This window comes from Glandiceps talaboti, chromosome 10, assembly GCF_964340395.1.
Source record: "Glandiceps talaboti chromosome 10, keGlaTala1.1, whole genome shotgun sequence".
NCBI lineage: Eukaryota > Metazoa > Hemichordata > Enteropneusta > Spengelidae > Glandiceps > Glandiceps talaboti.
Genome location: NC_135558.1, coordinates 3,602,209 through 3,620,762, shown reverse-complemented (window position 1 = coordinate 3,620,762; position 18,554 = coordinate 3,602,209). Strand labels below are relative to the sequence as shown.

The following is an 18,554-nucleotide window of genomic DNA, read 5'->3' as shown; positions in this document are numbered from 1 at the left end:
TATTACAAGACTCCTCGTGTTATGTCTTTTCTGAAATAGATAAGTGAATAGCTGAACAACAGAAACAGATACTGGTGAGAAACAATCGTGACAGGCTTGTAGCAAACATCGGACAGGGGTGAGATCCTGAGTGCAAAATAAATAGTCAAACTAGTAAGCTGGTGTGACTTGAATTTTGAGAGTGAATCTCAGATAAAACGTTTTGCTTTGGATTTCACATTTCCTGTATTCACAAAGTATTGCTGTTTCGTTAAATTGAGGAAAACAAAAACAACGAATGACTCACCGGTATGCGACAATAATTCTGTTAGTTGTGCGTCTTCTTTATTTCTAATGTGAAAAAATAAATGATCATGCTTAAAGCTTTCCAAGTATTTCCATAAGACTGGGTTGGTCACATCCCGTACTTTGCCCTTATTTCTACATCCGGGTCAATCATAAATCTTTGTTATTGGTTGGGCATTACTGGGTTGGGGGGGTTGAGGGTTGGTTGGTTGGTTGGGTTGGTAATCATAAGCTGCTGTGCGATTGGCTATATCACCGTGCCATACATAATGTGTTTACACTTTGTTGTGTCTTATTTGTGCATTGCTGTCTAAATAATGAGAAAAATACAGGGTTGATTTTTAATACTAATGAATGTAAACTGGGACAAGGGGTATATCTAGTAATGGAAAAAAGTGTTCTATGATATTCGTAGAAACCTAAAACAAAGAAATAAACATAGGACATATCGAATCTGAAATCTTAGGTCAGTTTGAACTGTTAAACAAACTTTGCCATTTTGAAAAGTTCTCAGCCGTCATAAATGGGTAGATAGCAGATGACTATACCGGACAATCATGTAGTTACTATGATAAATATGATGAAGTAGTGCCTGAAGTTCGTTTTCTGATCAGTGAAACGTGTTCTTATGACAACCATCAAACAGTTTCTTCAAATTGTCCGTTAACATGGATAAGGATGACAAGACAAAGCATTCCATTATAATAATATTATTAAGTATAGATTAAACTATTTCAGAGATGTGGGGTTTACAAAGCACACCTGTAGGAATTTTAATCGCATCTGCAGTGCTTTGATAACACTGTATTCTGTCTCCCTTGTCAGACGCCACACCGATTATTACTCGCCCATCTGATCTCCGCATCAAACTTATCTCGTTCATAAATTGTAAATAGTTCATGTGAAATTTATTAAGCTCCTGTGCTTCACGATTAGATTACTCGAGGGAGGTGTATCATGAGCTTAGTTGAGAATTCCGTCAACCCTCTCGCGAGTCGAAAATTCTAGCAAGATCTATTGTTACATGTTAAAATTCTGAATTCAGTTTACAATGTACCCGAAGTACTTGCACGTGTCAGTGTTGGTGTCCCTTCTATTAATCTCTGTCGTAGTCAACTTTTAGCTGATATATTATTGGCTCCAAGCTAGCGATGGCATCATAGTTTTGGGCATTTTGAAATTCCGCATGTTCAGAGACAGTGGCGGGAATATGTAAGAAATGGAATTACAATAATTGTAGTATAACGTGTTTTTATAGTGAAAATCTAGACGTAGATGAAGCACCCTAAATGTAAATGGTTATACATTAACATGAAAATCTAATGGTTAAAGTGATCGGACTCAGTTGAGAATCCAAGACGGGAACTGATTCTTGACATATCAAGTCCCCCCCCCCATGTAGATGTTTGTGAACGCAGCCTGGCATGGATGATTACGTGCGTCACGCACGCCACACGCTCGTTGAATGATGTAATGAAGTGTCCGCGATTTGATATGAGACGCATATACGATCAATGATTCATCGAGGAAATTTGCATTCATTTCAAGGAAGTGGACAGTGAACCTTCATGTGAAAAAGAGAACCGATTGTGTCAAACACACTGGTTTTGTCATGGGATTATTAGGAAATGTTAAGCTGATGTCAATTTGTGTAGAATATATACAGTGTTTCTTACCTGTAGTCCCAGTTTTACAAGAAGCCATATAAGTACATGGTAGATGATCATACATACTGTAGTTATATATTAAAATGTAACGAGCGTGTACATGTATTTACACACATACATATTCATTAGAAAGACCTATTTTGAATCAAATAACAGCAGGCCATCAATATAATGCATGTCACAAGTTATGCCACCTTTACATTGGAACATGCGAGCCACTTTGGCTATGCTGTGATGAGAAACTGATATGAAAACTATTTTGTTTGGAATGCAGCAGGCTTGTGTAAATGAAAAGGGGCATCGATAAAGTATTTTTCATTGAGTCATTGAATATTTGTTACAAATCATGATAGAATATTAGATTACTGATATAATATCTACAAATTCAGTGATATCAAACTTTACATAAATCTACGCAAACCAGGTTCAGCTAAAAGATGCTATAGCAGTATTTCTCACTGACATCACAAGATGGTCGAGTGACACACACAACTAAGGGATAGAACCGAGTATTGTATAAATGAAACGACATATCAACTGGAAATAAAAGTAATATTACATAAAATGAAACAGAACTTGCAATAAATCACTGATACACTCGTCAGATTTGTACACAATAAAATTAACAAAAGCTTATACACGTAGTTATGATGATGACAGGCACTACTACTAAAATTCGGACGAATTATAGTCCACGTGGCAAAATGTGGAGTTCAAATGGCTTTCAACCAGTCCGTATAGTATTCTATAGAATTGTCAGTAAGACGAGAACACACCTGTTTACACGGTACCAATTCAGTACAGTTAATGTCCGTGATCCAATATTAACCATTGGCAAAGTAAAGTTACGGTAGTGTCCCGTTGGTGTAGGTTGAGTTCCTGGTGTCGAATGCTATACGAGTCCGGGCGGCAGCACACAGTAGCCAACAATATATCCTCACTCGGGCTTCGCATTTGTTTCAAAATCGCTCATTCATTGTATGACATCAGGCTAACCTGTCACATATTAGGTTGTTTCCTCTTCGATAAACAACACGCGAATGTCTTTCGTGTAACAGCACCACGCCACCAAACAGAGGTTGACCACGCATTCCCGCCCGAAATTCCCGCCATGAATGATATGATTTTTGTCGCAGATCTGTATTTTCGGCCCGTTTTATAGTCATCTAGGTTGATGTCTCAGTAAGAAATACATCATATTTGATAGAATTAATCATATTAATCATTCCGAGGAAGACGCAAAAGAGTTCAGGTCGGGGTTCAGGTCTCCTTGTAATATTCACCATTCGATGCGTTCGTATGGCGCGAAAAACACGACGATAGTTTGCTGTAGGTGCAGGTGCTGAACAACCTCTATAATTCCATAAACATTTACAAGATGAGACTTTAATACCGTCGCCTGAGTCACTCCTCCAGTTACATATGATGAAATCCCTCTGAAGTTTTGAAGTTATACATGAACTTTTAACTTTAAATACTGTATGTGACAATATACATCGACGTCTACACTATGACTTTCCAGCGCAAAACGTAGACACCGAGTCACGTGACGCTTCGATGACGACACCGCGTGTACAACCCGGAATCCCCGTTTACCAGCAGACTAGACGCATACCTCCTTGCTTCTATTCCTTGACACTTTAATACAACAAACACTTTCGTACCGGTACCATTTTCATGATACTTGTGATTTACAAAACAAAGTTTTATTACTTCAAGTGTATGTCTGTGTTGTGGTTTAACAGATATTAAACTGTCGGCTCTGACGTTATGACGTAAATCGAAAGTTTCGAAATTTATGTAAAACCTAATATTACAGACAACTTCAGAGACAAAATCTCATTCCGCAATCCATCTTCTACAACAATATATTCAATATGACCATGAAAATAGTAATAATTGAAAGGGATTCAATGAGTCCAATACCTAATGATAGACATACAACTAACAGGGACGTTCAAAAAAATGTGTAGTTATTGTACGTTACAAGTAATCAGTGTCCTTAATTAAAGTAATAATTGAAAAAAAGGGAAAAATGGCGCTAAATTTTCTCCAAGTAAAGAAAAGTCCAAGTTTTATGATCGAAGTAAAGATTTGTCAAACCTGTCCTGGTTTATATTTCAAGACGTTGGCTATGCAGTCACATGTCGTGACAATCCATAATTGTACACATTGTATGCGATCTGGAAAATTTGCAATGTAATGCTAGTATCAACTCCAGAGGGTATCCACAATACTATTAAACTGTGTAAGGTACAACTCGCCGCTACAAAATTTCTCGGTTTAACGTGGCGATAGAAAGATAAAGTAGCAATCTATGACTCATATAATTCAATAAGACGTTTTCAATGCATTATATCGATCGTGTCTGTATTGATAGTCCAGGCATAACAACGCGGGATAAAGGCTCTTCAAACAATTTAGCGGGATGAAATATTAGGGACACACACAAACACAAAGATACACAGCACACAAAGATATTCAGACACAGACACATATATTCAGACAGACAGACAGACAGACAGACAGACAGACAGACAGACAAACATACAGATAGATAGATAGACAGACAGAGAGACAGACAGACAGACAGACAGATAGACAGACATACATACATACATACATACATACATACATACATACATACATACAAACAAACAAACAAACAAACAAACAAACAAACAAACAAACACAAAGATACACAGCACACAAAGATATTCAGACACAGACAGACACAGACACATATATTCAGACAGACAGATAGACATTTATATTTATATATATATTTATCTGGAAGTATACGCTTTGACACAGCTTTGCCCATCCACTATGATTCCGTCTCTGGATAAGACTGAAATATCTTCACCGCATTGAAATGAAACTTATGAATATAAAAATGATTTTTACCATGCATGAAGACAAATGTATATTAATTTGTGAAAACTTGAAATGTAGCGATACAGACGTGATTCATTAAATGCATAGACAAGCGTTTTATCAGGGCCGTAGCCTGACCAAATTGTCAGGGGGGGGGGCAGAACTTTGTCTTGGTGTAATCATGCATTTAAAATTTAGAAAAATGGCTAATTTACATAACTTTGCATATAATGTACATAATATCTATTTTAAGCATACGCAATTAAATATCATATGTAAGGCCAGAAAAAATTAAAAAGCTGGTCAACGGGCACCCTAACCTATCACATTGGGTAGGTAGGTAGATTTCAGGGAGGTACTTAGCCAGACACCACCCATCTTGTTTCGGGAGAAAGACAATTATCACCTTGATTGCTACTGATTGGAAGGAGACAACTCCAAAGGTGAAAAAAAATTGAAAATAAGACAGTATGGGAGGCCATTTAGAGGCACAAAATATCAAACCATAGACACAATTTAAAGTCTTACAATGCTTGAATATGGTAATAAAACCAGAATTGAAACAATTATGCTATGTATTACATACTATCTTGAAGTGTAATTTGTTGTTGCAAAGCTGAAAGATATTTTGCGGATATCCACTTGGTAAATGACTTCTCCTGAAGTTTAATGTGGTTCCAAAAAATCCCGAATAAAGAGGAAAACATTTCAAGACTTTCAGACTTTTGACTGTTCAGCCCACTCCCATGGTCGTTTTGCTAGAATGGAAAATTAATGCACATTTGATATGCAACAGCTTAATTTAATGCTTGTATGCATCATCAGAGCCACGTAAACCACTGTAGAAGATATTATATAATTTGGAATAGACTCAGATGTATACTCTTACATGTACTATTCAGAAAATATAAAGAAATATCCTTGATTTTGAAACAAATGCGAAGCCCGAGTGAGGATATATTGCCCATCACCAAAACAGATATATGGGTAGGTTGAATAGCTTTTTCATTTTTCCTGGCCTAATGTCACATCTTTCAAAGTAGTTGCCGAAAAGATATCACATTCAAACTAAAAAAAACAACTTTGAATAAAAACAAGTATAGTAACACAACAAGATATTACTCATTTTCTTTACTCTACTCCCAACACTTTTAAGACCCTCCTTTATGTCGGAACCTAAGGTGAACTCAGTGAGTTTTCCTTGTCATTATCATTATAATGGAAATAATTGAAGTTTGGATTTTGATGTCGAATGTACAGCTCTGTTTACAAATTCAGGGCCATTCTTTCCATAGCAACTGAATTGTCGCTTCAAAATGAATTGCTAGTGTCAGTGCAATGAGATTATTATATCAAACAACATTTTAACCAAAGACAACGTCAAACACAATTATTGAAAGTGGATCTTCAAAGAGTGGATCTTAAACTGTGTAATTTAATAGTTTTTCAGGGCCACAAAATATTCAAAAAAGAGATCTGCCGTTTTATTAGTAAATGTTTTAATATAAGGAGCAAGATGTAAATGAGGTCGAGTGCATCTTCGGAGTCACTGCATGCAGCAGCCGACCTCACGTTGAACGACTTTTTCCGTCTTTTTTTTGGAGTTTCACTCTCTGACATTAATTTGCGACTTGCTGTCTTCAAATGAAGGAGACTATCAAGACTACTGTTACTCGCGGAAAATGCACAGTGCATGTGCGCACTTCTTTTTTACTCTCCCGCACAAAGAATTTTTAATTTGCTATGCAGTAAAGAGTTACCATTTTTAACTGGCACATTTTTATTCAAAGTTAAGCCAGCGTACAATAGAGATATAAGATACATATTAGCGAGGAGTCAGTGTACAGTCACTTTTGACTTTATTCACCTATACATTTAAATGCATAGGAATCGTTACGTAAATAACGATTTTAATAACATCGCTATGTATTCAAAAAGTCTCTTTTTTCTTTCTTTTTTCCAAAATGACAGGGGGCAGCTGCCCCCCCCCCCACAGGCTACGGTACTGTTTATTGAATATTGTAACACTTGGCTTGGCATAGCCTTTCGATGATTCTACTGAAGAAATATTAGTGTTCAGCCAAGTAATTTAACCTTGACGGATAGGTGAAGTTACGGTCGTTTTCTCTTCATTCTTATTGGCTGTATAACTTTAGGTCTCGTTGCAGCATAGTTCTTCATTGACTTATCTTGTCCAGAAATGGCAGAAAACGTGAGTTGCAAATATCCAGGTAGGAGCGCCCTCAATTGTTGACATGCCCTGTTTTGTTGGGCCATTGACGTTTGTTTTTGTAAGCATTTATTATGGTCGACATCGTCAACAGGCGATGTTACACATCTTCCACATTCTGTAAAACTGCTACTCGTAATCTGCTCCGTAGAACTCTGGAAATGATCCATACCAAAGCAATATGGTAATAATTTATTATATTAACATATTAGGATATTTTTACTCAATAATTAATGTGAATACATTTGTTTCGTTTCTCTTCTCATGAATCTAACTCGGGGTATTTTGCGTTAGTTATTATTTTGATATACGATTTATATAATTGACAAAGTAATTAAATAGTAAAGCTATTTTAAACAATAAACACATCAACATTTACCTTTATACTTTGTATTTATGAAAGTGGACATATGGATGAGAATTTGGTATTTGGTATTCATATACCAAGTCCATGTTCACAACTCAATAAACTGTAAAACATTAAACAATGTGTAATGTTTGTTATTGTACGTATAATAACAAACTTTTTACACTTTTTGCATCTTTTTGCAATGTATTGAGTTGTGAACATAGACTTGGTATATGTTCTTTCACATTATTTTTTCAAGTAGAAAAACATAGTGAAGATGTTTTATCAAATAAAAATCCAAAATAAATACCAAATTCTAATTCATATGTCCACTTTAAAGTTTTATGTTCCATTTTCATTCAATTTGTTATAATTGGACATGCAGTTGATTAGACAAGTCATTGAAATATCTAAAATGTGTAATTGAAAAACCATTGTCAAATATTTAATAGTATCTTGCCTGAGAAATTTCTTCTTTCAATAATAGTTTTACTTTTTCGTCCATTATTTCACTAATCCGACTCAAAATAAACAAAGCATTGCTTCCAGGGACAGTTTCTTGGCACAGGGACGACATCATTACTAGATATCCTCCTGAAAGAACAAATTACAAAAACGTCAATACATTAAACGATGTGTTCATACATATAGAAACAAACTACTATAAACTATAAATTCCGTAACTGCTTATACTATATATTACCTCCGGTCCGCCCGCCCGCCCATATCTATAGTCTTGCATTTTTTTGTGTATTTCGACATCATCGTGAAAATATTGTAGACATTTGACAAAAATGAGGTTTCTTTATCACAAATCCAAATTATATGTATATAAGCTTACCTACATAACGATACACGTTTTGATCCGAATTGTACAATTCCCAACGTTAAAATTACACTAATGACAATACATACTCAGCTTACATCATATTAAAATAAGTAAGTAAAAGTAGTAAATACAATACACATTGCCAAACATTTAAATATAGCGGTATATTTTTACTACAAAATTCTACAAAATTGCAACTGGAATCCGTGCTCAGCAGAACAGAAGTAGGTAATATTCACTCCTGTGCCGTGATGATATTATGCTACTCCGTCGGCCAGCCAACTCCGGCGTATACAATACAATGAGTTAGGTAGACCCACACTGGGTGTCTGTCCAAATTGTGATTGTAATTTCTACCTAGTATGTAATTACTTTGATTATTATACTGGTATAGTAATATCACTACTACCACTACTAATCAAATAATATTTCACACGAAAAATCAGTCTACAGACGATGTCATCCACTTTTTCCCCACGTCCTCACAGTCACGATATGAAAAAGTACATACTAGTATACAAACAGACCGCTTTAACGCACACCACACCTACCTCTAAATAACTTTTATACTGGTTCCGAGGTTGTAACACTTCTCCAAAGTGATAGAGGAATTGTTGTTATACAGCTGGACTTGCGACAAAACATTACAATGAAACGTCTAGCAACATCACCATGTTACTCAAGTAATATTCTGTAACAGTATGTTGACCAGTATACATGTAGTTCGGATTACATACCGCCAAACAAGGTTTTAGTGATTTGCATAGACCATTTGCATAAGCTCGGGAGATCCCCGTTAAATTTGATTTGGGCATGCGTAGTAAAGTACGTTTGACGACCTGTTCGTAGTTGATCTACTTAGTACACTTAATGTTGATAATATAATAGATTTTGTTCCGCTGTCAAATAATACATATTGTTTTTAAATTTGTTTATGTTTTAAAAGATATATGTTATAAATTTAGCCATCCACTCTAGGATGCAAATATGAAGTGGGCGAATCTATGCAGATCGTTACGCCTTGGGCCTACATACACAGACTCATGGAATTAAACGAAGCCGCAGAAGTGTTTCAATTACATGTATACATGTCATCAAACATCACAACTAAATTTCATACCAGTTAAACGCTGCTTTATTATCAAATGAATCTTTAAATGATATATCTTGATATCAAACCTTTAATACGGTATGCCAGGAATCGAGAGAGATAATCAAACCCGTCACTGTTAACGCATTCACTGCAATGTACGCTCCGGCGCGGCGCTGCTGCTAAACGGTATGGTGTATATGTCCACGGGTCACTGATTTGGTTCTGCCGCGGCCGTAGACAAACGAGAGACTTCGAAGCGTCAATTTTTCTACAAGTGTACATGAATATTTATTGACATTTCTAAATCTACAATAATTAAGAAAATCCCAGTTCATTTAGTTAGTACACGTGTCGTCTCTCAATCACTTCATTTTTCCATACTCACTGTTAGTAAACCACGTACAACTGACCGATATTTCACATAAATACACAGTCCACTCTATTCAATTACGATGACATTTATGACAAAAGGAATGCATTTGTCGACAATAGAATAGGCTGTTATTTTGCTACGTTATCGAAGGAGTTGTATGCATCTCTTTTTAATCCAGCTAAAAAAGGTCAAACCAAAAGTGAGATGTTTTAATTTTTACGACAGTTTTAAAGTATGGGTACAATTTCTATGGCACGAGTTTCTGTCAAAAGCGATACAATTCAACTGGTTTCCTAGGTTACATACACTGATACAATAGCGTCCTTATTGTAGATATGTAATGTGTTATTTGAATACATGGTAAATTGAATAGGTGTAATACTGTAGACAACCATTTTACTATTTTACAGGACCGACACACCTTTACTAAGACATGATAGAGAGATAGGTGTGTGTATTTTACCAATCCCATCGCCATTCAGGTATACTCTTGCACACATATAGTAACCATTCGTGGACGGGCGCCTTCCTGTCGACGTTGTCTGCGAATAAGACAGTCATCCAAATTTTCATCCGAGAATTGGATAAACGTATATCTGGTGCTACCGCTTTGCTTATTAAAACCACAATTTACAAATTCACACACGGTCAGTATACCCCCTCCCCCACTCCAATCACAACATAACTCGAGGCCAGCGTAGTTTCACAAAATACACACATGTCCGAGTTGTGCAACTGTACGCGGTAAATAAGCAGAAAGACACAAACTATTCATGAATAATATCTTCTTATCGTTTAATAGAACCAATAAATGATAGACAACGAGCATTTGATATCTGACATTGTCAAACATATTTACAGTGGAGTCTGATTAGTTTACTGAATTAAAAAAAAACTTGTCGATGTATAACATGATACATAACATACACTGGAGAATATTAGCTTTTAACGTATCATGTGTCAAAAGAAATGTTAAGCTACTAAATATCTCCAAAGGTGTTATTTCTTTAATTGTACATTCAGCTGAATTAATTCTTATTGTTCTTCTAATAATAACTTCTTTGTGATTTTGGCATTTGTGACGCATTGATAAGCAAAGCTGTTTAGATTCGAGTAGGGTACTTTCGCCAAGTCAGAACTACCGTTTCCCGCTTCCTTGTGTTCTGAATCATATTGTGTTGACAACTTTCAACACATCCGGTGAAGAACAGATGATTGGAAACAGTATTGCCCAAGGCTTATAAAAAAACAATACATGGGCTTGGTCTATTAGAACACAGACATGCGTTTGTCTACGGCAGAACCAAATGACTCGTTGACATATAGACCTGTTTGTTATTTAGATACAATGGTGAACTAGGATTCACCTTCTGTGAGTCATATTCACAATTGAATTGATTCATACTATTATGAATATTCAAAAGGTGAAGCATGCCAATAATGTATTTAGTCTCAAGGAGTATCAAAAGCAAGGAATACCCAACAACAGAAGGACACACAGACACGCACCACTCGCTGAGTCATTAGTATGATACCACAAATAAAAAATACAGGAACAACTAGTATAACATACTTGTCTGCATTTCCACAACGTGTCCACTGTATCATGACGTGATCACAGAGCTTTGATTTTACCATTGAAGTAAAAATTTTACTCTGGGCCGTATAGCTAAAGAATCCAGAATATTTTTCACTGTCAATTTGCAAAGTGTGTGTGTGTTAAACGGTACACCGTTTACGGTATGGAGTATTCCCCAATGCCTTTTTGTTGTCATTTAGTTAAATTATTTGCCAGTTTACGAGTTCTCATTTTAACATTTCGTCCACAGAGCAGGAGGGCGAAGTCGTTGTTAGCACCTAAATAAGAATACAAACTATAGCTCACACATGATGGAAAATGTAGCAATGTTAGCAAGATTTGTTTACACCAGGTGATGAAAAAGAAACAGTGTTAGTAAGATTTTTGTCGAGCCAGACGATAGAAATGTAGTTTGTCGAACAAGAGACGATTTGTTTCTACGCAACTGATTTCCATTGTACAATGAAAATTCTACTCAGACGTCCACTTCAATTTATATAAAATATATCAGTTGTTGACATATCGATACACATATCTTTGTCCTTGCCTGGCAAGTACAGGTGTTACTAGTCTCCGAGTCCTCTTTTAAAGAGACCTCTGTTTATAGTAGTTTTCAAGTAACTTACCACAATTCTTCCATCCCAATCAAGTATTTCTAGATCTGCCTGGAGATTGATATGGGCAGCATTTTCAATGATGACGTCAACGCCTTTACCGACCGTATCCTATATTATGATTTGAACATAACAATAAACTGATTAGCCTACAACTTACAAATTCTCACGATTTTCTATTATGTTGTCACTTGTGACCAAGTTTTAGCCGATGACATAAAATCAATTTTCGAACTGTTTCGGTTATTTTCACACACCATATGATTGCATATGCATGTTTGTTTGTTTGTTTGTTTGTTTGTTTGTTTGTTTGTTTGTTTGTTTGTTTGTTTGCAATGTACAACAATTGGCTAAATCTAAAGGACTGGAATAAAGGAAGACTAACGACAGATAATATACCAGTAGTATATAATACAATACGATTGATATGCTCCTAAGAAAAGACGCAATCGATGATAAAGGGTGCCATCTCATCAGCCATAGCACCGTTGGTGCAAACATTGCATCGTTTCATATCTTTTTTATTATGTAGACTAATAAAGCTAAATTTAAAACAACTTGGCCTATTATATGAATAACATGTATCCATATTAAATCATATATTCAATTATATTGAAATACCATTATTAATAGTTGGCTGATTATATATTAGTAAAGATAGATTTGCTATAAAAGTTTGTTTTTCTCATTTTGTTCGTGGTTTTTTATGAATTATTACTTAATGGCCAGAATAGAACTGGTAAGTGAATAAGTAAATGGATTCAACAGATACATAAATGACGTCATGAAAATATGGTAATTGACATGACAGACGACATTTTGGATTTACCTCTATCTGTTGCATGTAACCTTCTTCTCTATGGTTGAAACTTTTTTCAGCACCATGTTCTTTGATCAGCTCCAATCCCTGCTGACTGCCTGCCGTGCCGATCATGTGAAGACCATATATACCACCCAACTGAAGACAAGCAATACCAACCTGTAAATCGTTATCACGTGATATTGTCAATATCTTTTTACAGCTATACTAACTGCAACAGGAAAGGTTCTTAAAACTGGCCTGGGACGTGTTCTACGTTAATGTTAAAATGATAGCATTATTCATAACTTTCATGTTTACAATGAAAGAATTTAATACTCACTGCACCACTTGCTCCGTGAATGAGAACTTTTTCCCCAGCTTTTGCGTTACCTCTGGAATCAACAAAGTACAAAAATGATGTGACATCCATAGGTCGGAGGACTTGTATAGTGCAAACTCTGGACACCCTATCAGGGCGCCCTCTGTCAGCGAGTAATTCCTCAACAGCACTAGAATCATCAGGTTGTACAGCTTCGAACTGGCATATCATTATTTGCAGACTATATATTCTCTGTATCCCTTTTTCATTTCTTTTGCTTTCATAAATGTTTTTGTTTCCAAAGTATAGTAGCCAATTTCTACATTGATGTTAACATTTTAATTAACTATGTAATCGTTACCTTTTGAAAAGTGCCCTGTACGCTGTAAAATAAGAAACACCCAGAACAGCTCCTTGTTGAAATGTTAGATTGTCTGGAAGAAAGTAAACGAATTCTTCAGAGGCAGCACCATATTCGGCATAGGAACCAGTTACACAGTTATCTGTAAAAACACGGTCACCTGGCTGTATGAGGAAAATAACAACATAGCATATATGTTAATATCTACCTTTTCAATACATGTTATATGATAATATGGTTCCATGTGTAATTTTTCATAGAATTCTCTCTCTCTCTCTCTCTCTCTCTCTCTCTCTCTCTCTCTCTCTCTCTCTCTCTCTCTCTCTCTCTCTCTCTCTCTCTCTCTCTCTCTCTCTCTCTCTCTCTCTGTGAGTGTTTTAGGATCGTAGCAACATATAAATGACCCACCTTGACCTTTCTTACATCTGAGCCAACCTTATGAACAATTCCAGCGGCGTCCACTCCTGGTGTAAACGGTAATTGGCCTGACTCTGCAGTGTATAAACCTTGTCTTAGGTAAGAGTCCCACGGATTGACACCAGCAGCCCTTATCTTAATCAAAACCTGTACAGATTGTACAAGAAAACCAATATGTAAAGTGGACAGTGTGTATGACAATAATCACGCTAACACTACGACCTTAGACACAGTATATGAAAGTGAAAGAATAAACAGACAGTGGTTTTACTGTCTTTACACAGGGGGAGTATTCGTGGCTAGCGTTGCGACAGATAGCTATTTATGACAAGCTGTACTGAGAACAAGTTACGGTTTTATCTAGCCAAACTAGAAGTCGTTGTTGTGTTTTGAACTGTTTTCCTAAAATAAATGAGATAAAGTAGTGATCCTATTGAAACTTATAACTATGATGTAAATGTTTGTCTTGGATAGATGCATCTGGAACTTGTTTCATTTCTGCCTGTGTAGAAAATAGCTTCCTGTCTCAACAAACACAGAAAGCTACTCAACATAAACAAGACTCAATTACATTCCCACTATGTTCAGACAATAAAACTGCTGCTATCTTTCTGCCCAAACAACAACTGATGTGGCAATAACATGTTGCAGGTTGATAGATTAAGAAATTGTAATGTCCTGTCAAACTGCTCGAACAAAAGTTTGTTTTTTTAGTAATTTTGCGTGACATGTTAACGTTAGTCTTAACTATTGTTCGATGGCGACATTTTCTTTTGAATTGGCCGCTTGTAGCCATGGTAATACATAGATACGTGAGTTATAATTATGTCCATCATTTCGCTGAAATGCCAGGTGTTCAAGAAAATATACGGAATCGTGTTAAAATGGAGAACATTTGTCTGGTTTATAAAAGAAGTTACAGAATTTTTGAAGTTTCATATTTACACTAAAATTACCTGATTGTCTGACGGTTCTGGTATTGGCACGTCGTCATGAACTCTCATGACCTCTGGTTCTCCATATTCTGCTACTCTGACAGCACGCATTTTGTTTGATGAGTATACACTCATTAGTTTTCATAAATAAAACTTACTTTTAGATTATATGGTTACAGCAATCATCATAGTTACAATATTGTCATTTCTTCACTTCTGCTATGATATTAAATTAAAGACTTAAATTGTCATTAAAAACAAAGACACAACCCCACCAAATAGTAGGCTACTCAACCAAATTTTCAAGTTTTAGTATTTTGATTAAAAATAATAATTAAAACAATTGGGTTTTACTAAATAACACATTCAACTACCACATATATGACCTCCAAAAAACAAGAAAGCAAAAGCCTCGCAGCCTGCCGTCACAGCCTGCGATGTTGGACATTTGATGATAAATCATTGACCTTCGACCTTCGACCGAGTTGTTCACCTCTCAGTAAGGTCATTCTCCCGTATGTAAATAAGGACCAATTGAATGGGAAATAACGACAACTGCTGTTGTCTGCATGGATGCAATGGCGATATCAGCTTTAAACAAAAATAATGAATCCAAATTCATGAAATTCAAATTTCACTATAATATTAAATGGTCAAATGTATAAAGGAAGAATAACGTTATACTGAATCTAATTGAAATGAGGTATTGTCACGTGTCAGATGTTACCGAAGTTGATAATGTTGACATGAGACATATAAAAAAATCTATGTTTTGTTTAACAACTACTTAAAATAAATCTACGTGTAGTAATCTGTTATTACTTGTCTATAATGATGTATTCTATAAATCAATATCGCTAGTCTGCCTGTTTCAAACTATTTGTGCACAGCAAGCGGCTAAGAGCTGTAACAGTAACTTACTTGTCGACACACCGAGCGAAGAACCACTTGTTATGCACGTACGGGTTAAAGGTTAAAGGTTAAATGTCATCGAAGATCAATCAACTTCAGATCTACAGTCAGTAGTCCTAACTGCAGGTTGTGGCGTCATCATTTCATATTGTTTTTATTCGTTTATCCATTTGGTGTGCAATGATTTTCTTGCTAATATGTCTAACTCAGTTCGTTATAATAAATCATAATTGGGTTTGTATGGTTGGCATGAGAAAAATATTGTTTCGCCTCTATTCTTATTTCCTCTGTCCAGTAATCACATATACTTGAACCATGAGGCATTACACTTCTTCTATTTCATAACTACTCCCATGGATTAAAAAATACTCCCATGGTAAAAAAACTACTCTCATAGTGAAAAAAACTACTCCTATGGTAAAAAAAACTACTCCCATGAAATAAAAACTATTCCTAAAAAAATCTACTCCCATAGCAAAACAACTACTCCCATGGTAAAAAAACTACTCCCATGAAATAAAGCTACTTCCATGAAATAAAAACTACCCCATGGTAAAATAAAACCTAGTCACATGGTTTTAAACAAAAACTACCCCAGATGTCAACAGAAAACGAACATTAACATCGTCGAATATCAATTGAAAGTTATGAACTTTGTACTACCTATGAAGATGGAAAATCTGATGATCGGCCATAACAGTATAATAGTACTAGTTTATTACGTTTCTGGGCCATGTGCACATGTACGTATACATGTCCTAAACAGTGAACAAATGTACATTATGTCACATAACAGCAAATATGAAAATGAAATAAAAATAGATTTGAAATTCTCATGTCCATAGCTTTAAATAGACATCTACAGATTGAACAAGATATATGATTATTTAGAACAAGTCTTTCAAGGAATACATAGTCCCCATCACTAGTGTACTGTTAATTGGTGTCCCAAAATATGGTCCTACAATTCATTGGCAAGTTCATAACATCATTAATAGCAATATCTACTCATAACACAAAATGTTGTTAATTGACCAAAATACACTAACATGAGAAAATAGATATCTACTGTGAAATTAATAGTTACAAGACATTGATATATGAAACAAGGTTAGTATAATGAGATGCATAGAACTGTTGTCCTAAATTACTAGTATTGTCTAGATGAAAAAAAACTTAATATCAGAAATACGGCTGTTATTAAGTTTTATTGATTGAAGATCAAAATGAAACAGAAGGACAATTTTGGAATATGGCGCCCTCTAGAGATGATGTAGTGTACAATTTGGTTGGGTTGTTTTTATTTGTGTCAGATTTAGTTGTAGAGACATTTGTTTACTCATATTAAAGACAATACATTTGAAAGAACATAATTCGGTAGTCTTGCTGCTAGACGTTCCGGCTTTCCTGGCTTTCCTTCGATACTATAAGCGAACGAAGTTCGTAGTGAGGGCTTGATGTTCCATCCTCGATAGCGATGTTCGGTGGTGTGTCGTATTTTATCGGAAGAACATCCGAGGTCTAGCAGATAGACTAATAATTCGGTTGATTTTGGATCGAGAATACTTCGGATTGCAGACTAAAGAATACTGTACAGCAAACTTTTGACAATACACTGTCACAGTTTTAGAGATGTATAACCTTATAAACCAACTTCTGGCCTTGTTATAAGTTATTCTCTCACTTTTATTATTATTGCCAAGTTTATATTAACATATTTTTTAGTTCTCTCGTCTTCTAGTACTTTCTAATTTAGCTTATTCGTTTGGCAAGTCTAATATCTTTTTGTTCCACCTTTTGGCACTGTTCCCATATATTTGATTTTGCTATTATTGCCAAGGTCATGGAATAAAGTAATTTGCATATATGTAGACTGCTGTTTCTGACGTTTGCACCAGGTTTGGTTGAAATTGGCGGACGCATAACAGCGGTGTACGTACATTTGCACAATGATTATTTTTTCTAACACCATCACCAAATATGGGAACTTTTTCTTCCGTGATCTATCGCCGCAAAGGACAAGACATTTGAGAGGACATTCATCATGGGTAGGTTTACTATAACATGTTAATATCCTTATACGTCAAGCTACAGTGTATTCAGGTGAAGGTATATGCTAATATCTTTACACGTCATGTTTAATCAGAGGTCGAGTCGATTCATAAATAGTACAGGTTGGAATCGTAATCACCATTGAGGGCGCTGATTTGGGGAAGCAGACTTAAAAATCAACTTAATTTAATTAACACATGTATTTACCTTATTGTGTGCACAGCTACACGTTTACCCACAGAGATTAAATATTGTTCTGGATGTAAGATATTATTATATTAGTAGCAGCAACTAGTTCAGCTTTAACAGAGAGCGCCCGCTAACATGACGCCATCTACGACGATGTGTGTGTCTGCAGTCCCAATATAAAACAGCAGACGATGGCGACGAAAACGCTGCAATCTCTCTGGCTACCATCTTTCATCTTCCTCTGTTTATTATGCATTCAGGTTACATTATGTACCCAAAACTTCGTTCCAGAGACTGACATATGTAAAAATAAGTTATCCGGTACTTGGCAACAAAGAAATGGAACAACAAGTGGGATATCGTACGTACGATTGAAGAACATTGGCATTACAGAAACCATAGACAACGGTCGCGATGTCACGGCGAATAGCCGCCTCATTTTGAAGGGGTCCGCTTTGTTTTACAACTACGAAGCAGATAATATCAAAGAAGGCAACGTAGTTCTGGTTTTGCAATCTAACAAGGTCTCGGTAAGTACTCCATGCTCCTATGACAAGTTCACGTGCATGGATGATAGCTGGACCTATATACATTATTTTATAGTCACATATTCATACACATCATAGTAAATAGAGTGTGAACGAACTTTTGATGCCTCAGTGTTTGAGTTC

At 35.8% G+C, this 18,554-nt stretch overlaps 1 protein-coding gene across 1 annotated transcript; it reads right to left on the bottom strand.

Annotated features, from left to right (window-relative positions):
• Nucleotides 1–10,738: 10,738 nt before the first annotated feature.
• Nucleotides 10,739–14,841, bottom strand: LOC144441267 (quinone oxidoreductase-like). Its single transcript, XM_078130826.1, has 7 exons — nt 14,752–14,841; nt 13,787–13,942; nt 13,379–13,542; nt 13,039–13,090; nt 12,726–12,875; nt 11,909–12,007; nt 10,739–10,888 (listed from the first exon to the last, which is right to left on the bottom strand). Exons 1-7 carry the CDS (start codon nt 14,839–14,841, stop codon nt 10,739–10,741), a joined length of 861 nt encoding a protein of 286 aa, XP_077986952.1.
• Nucleotides 14,842–18,554: the final 3,713 nt, after the last annotated feature.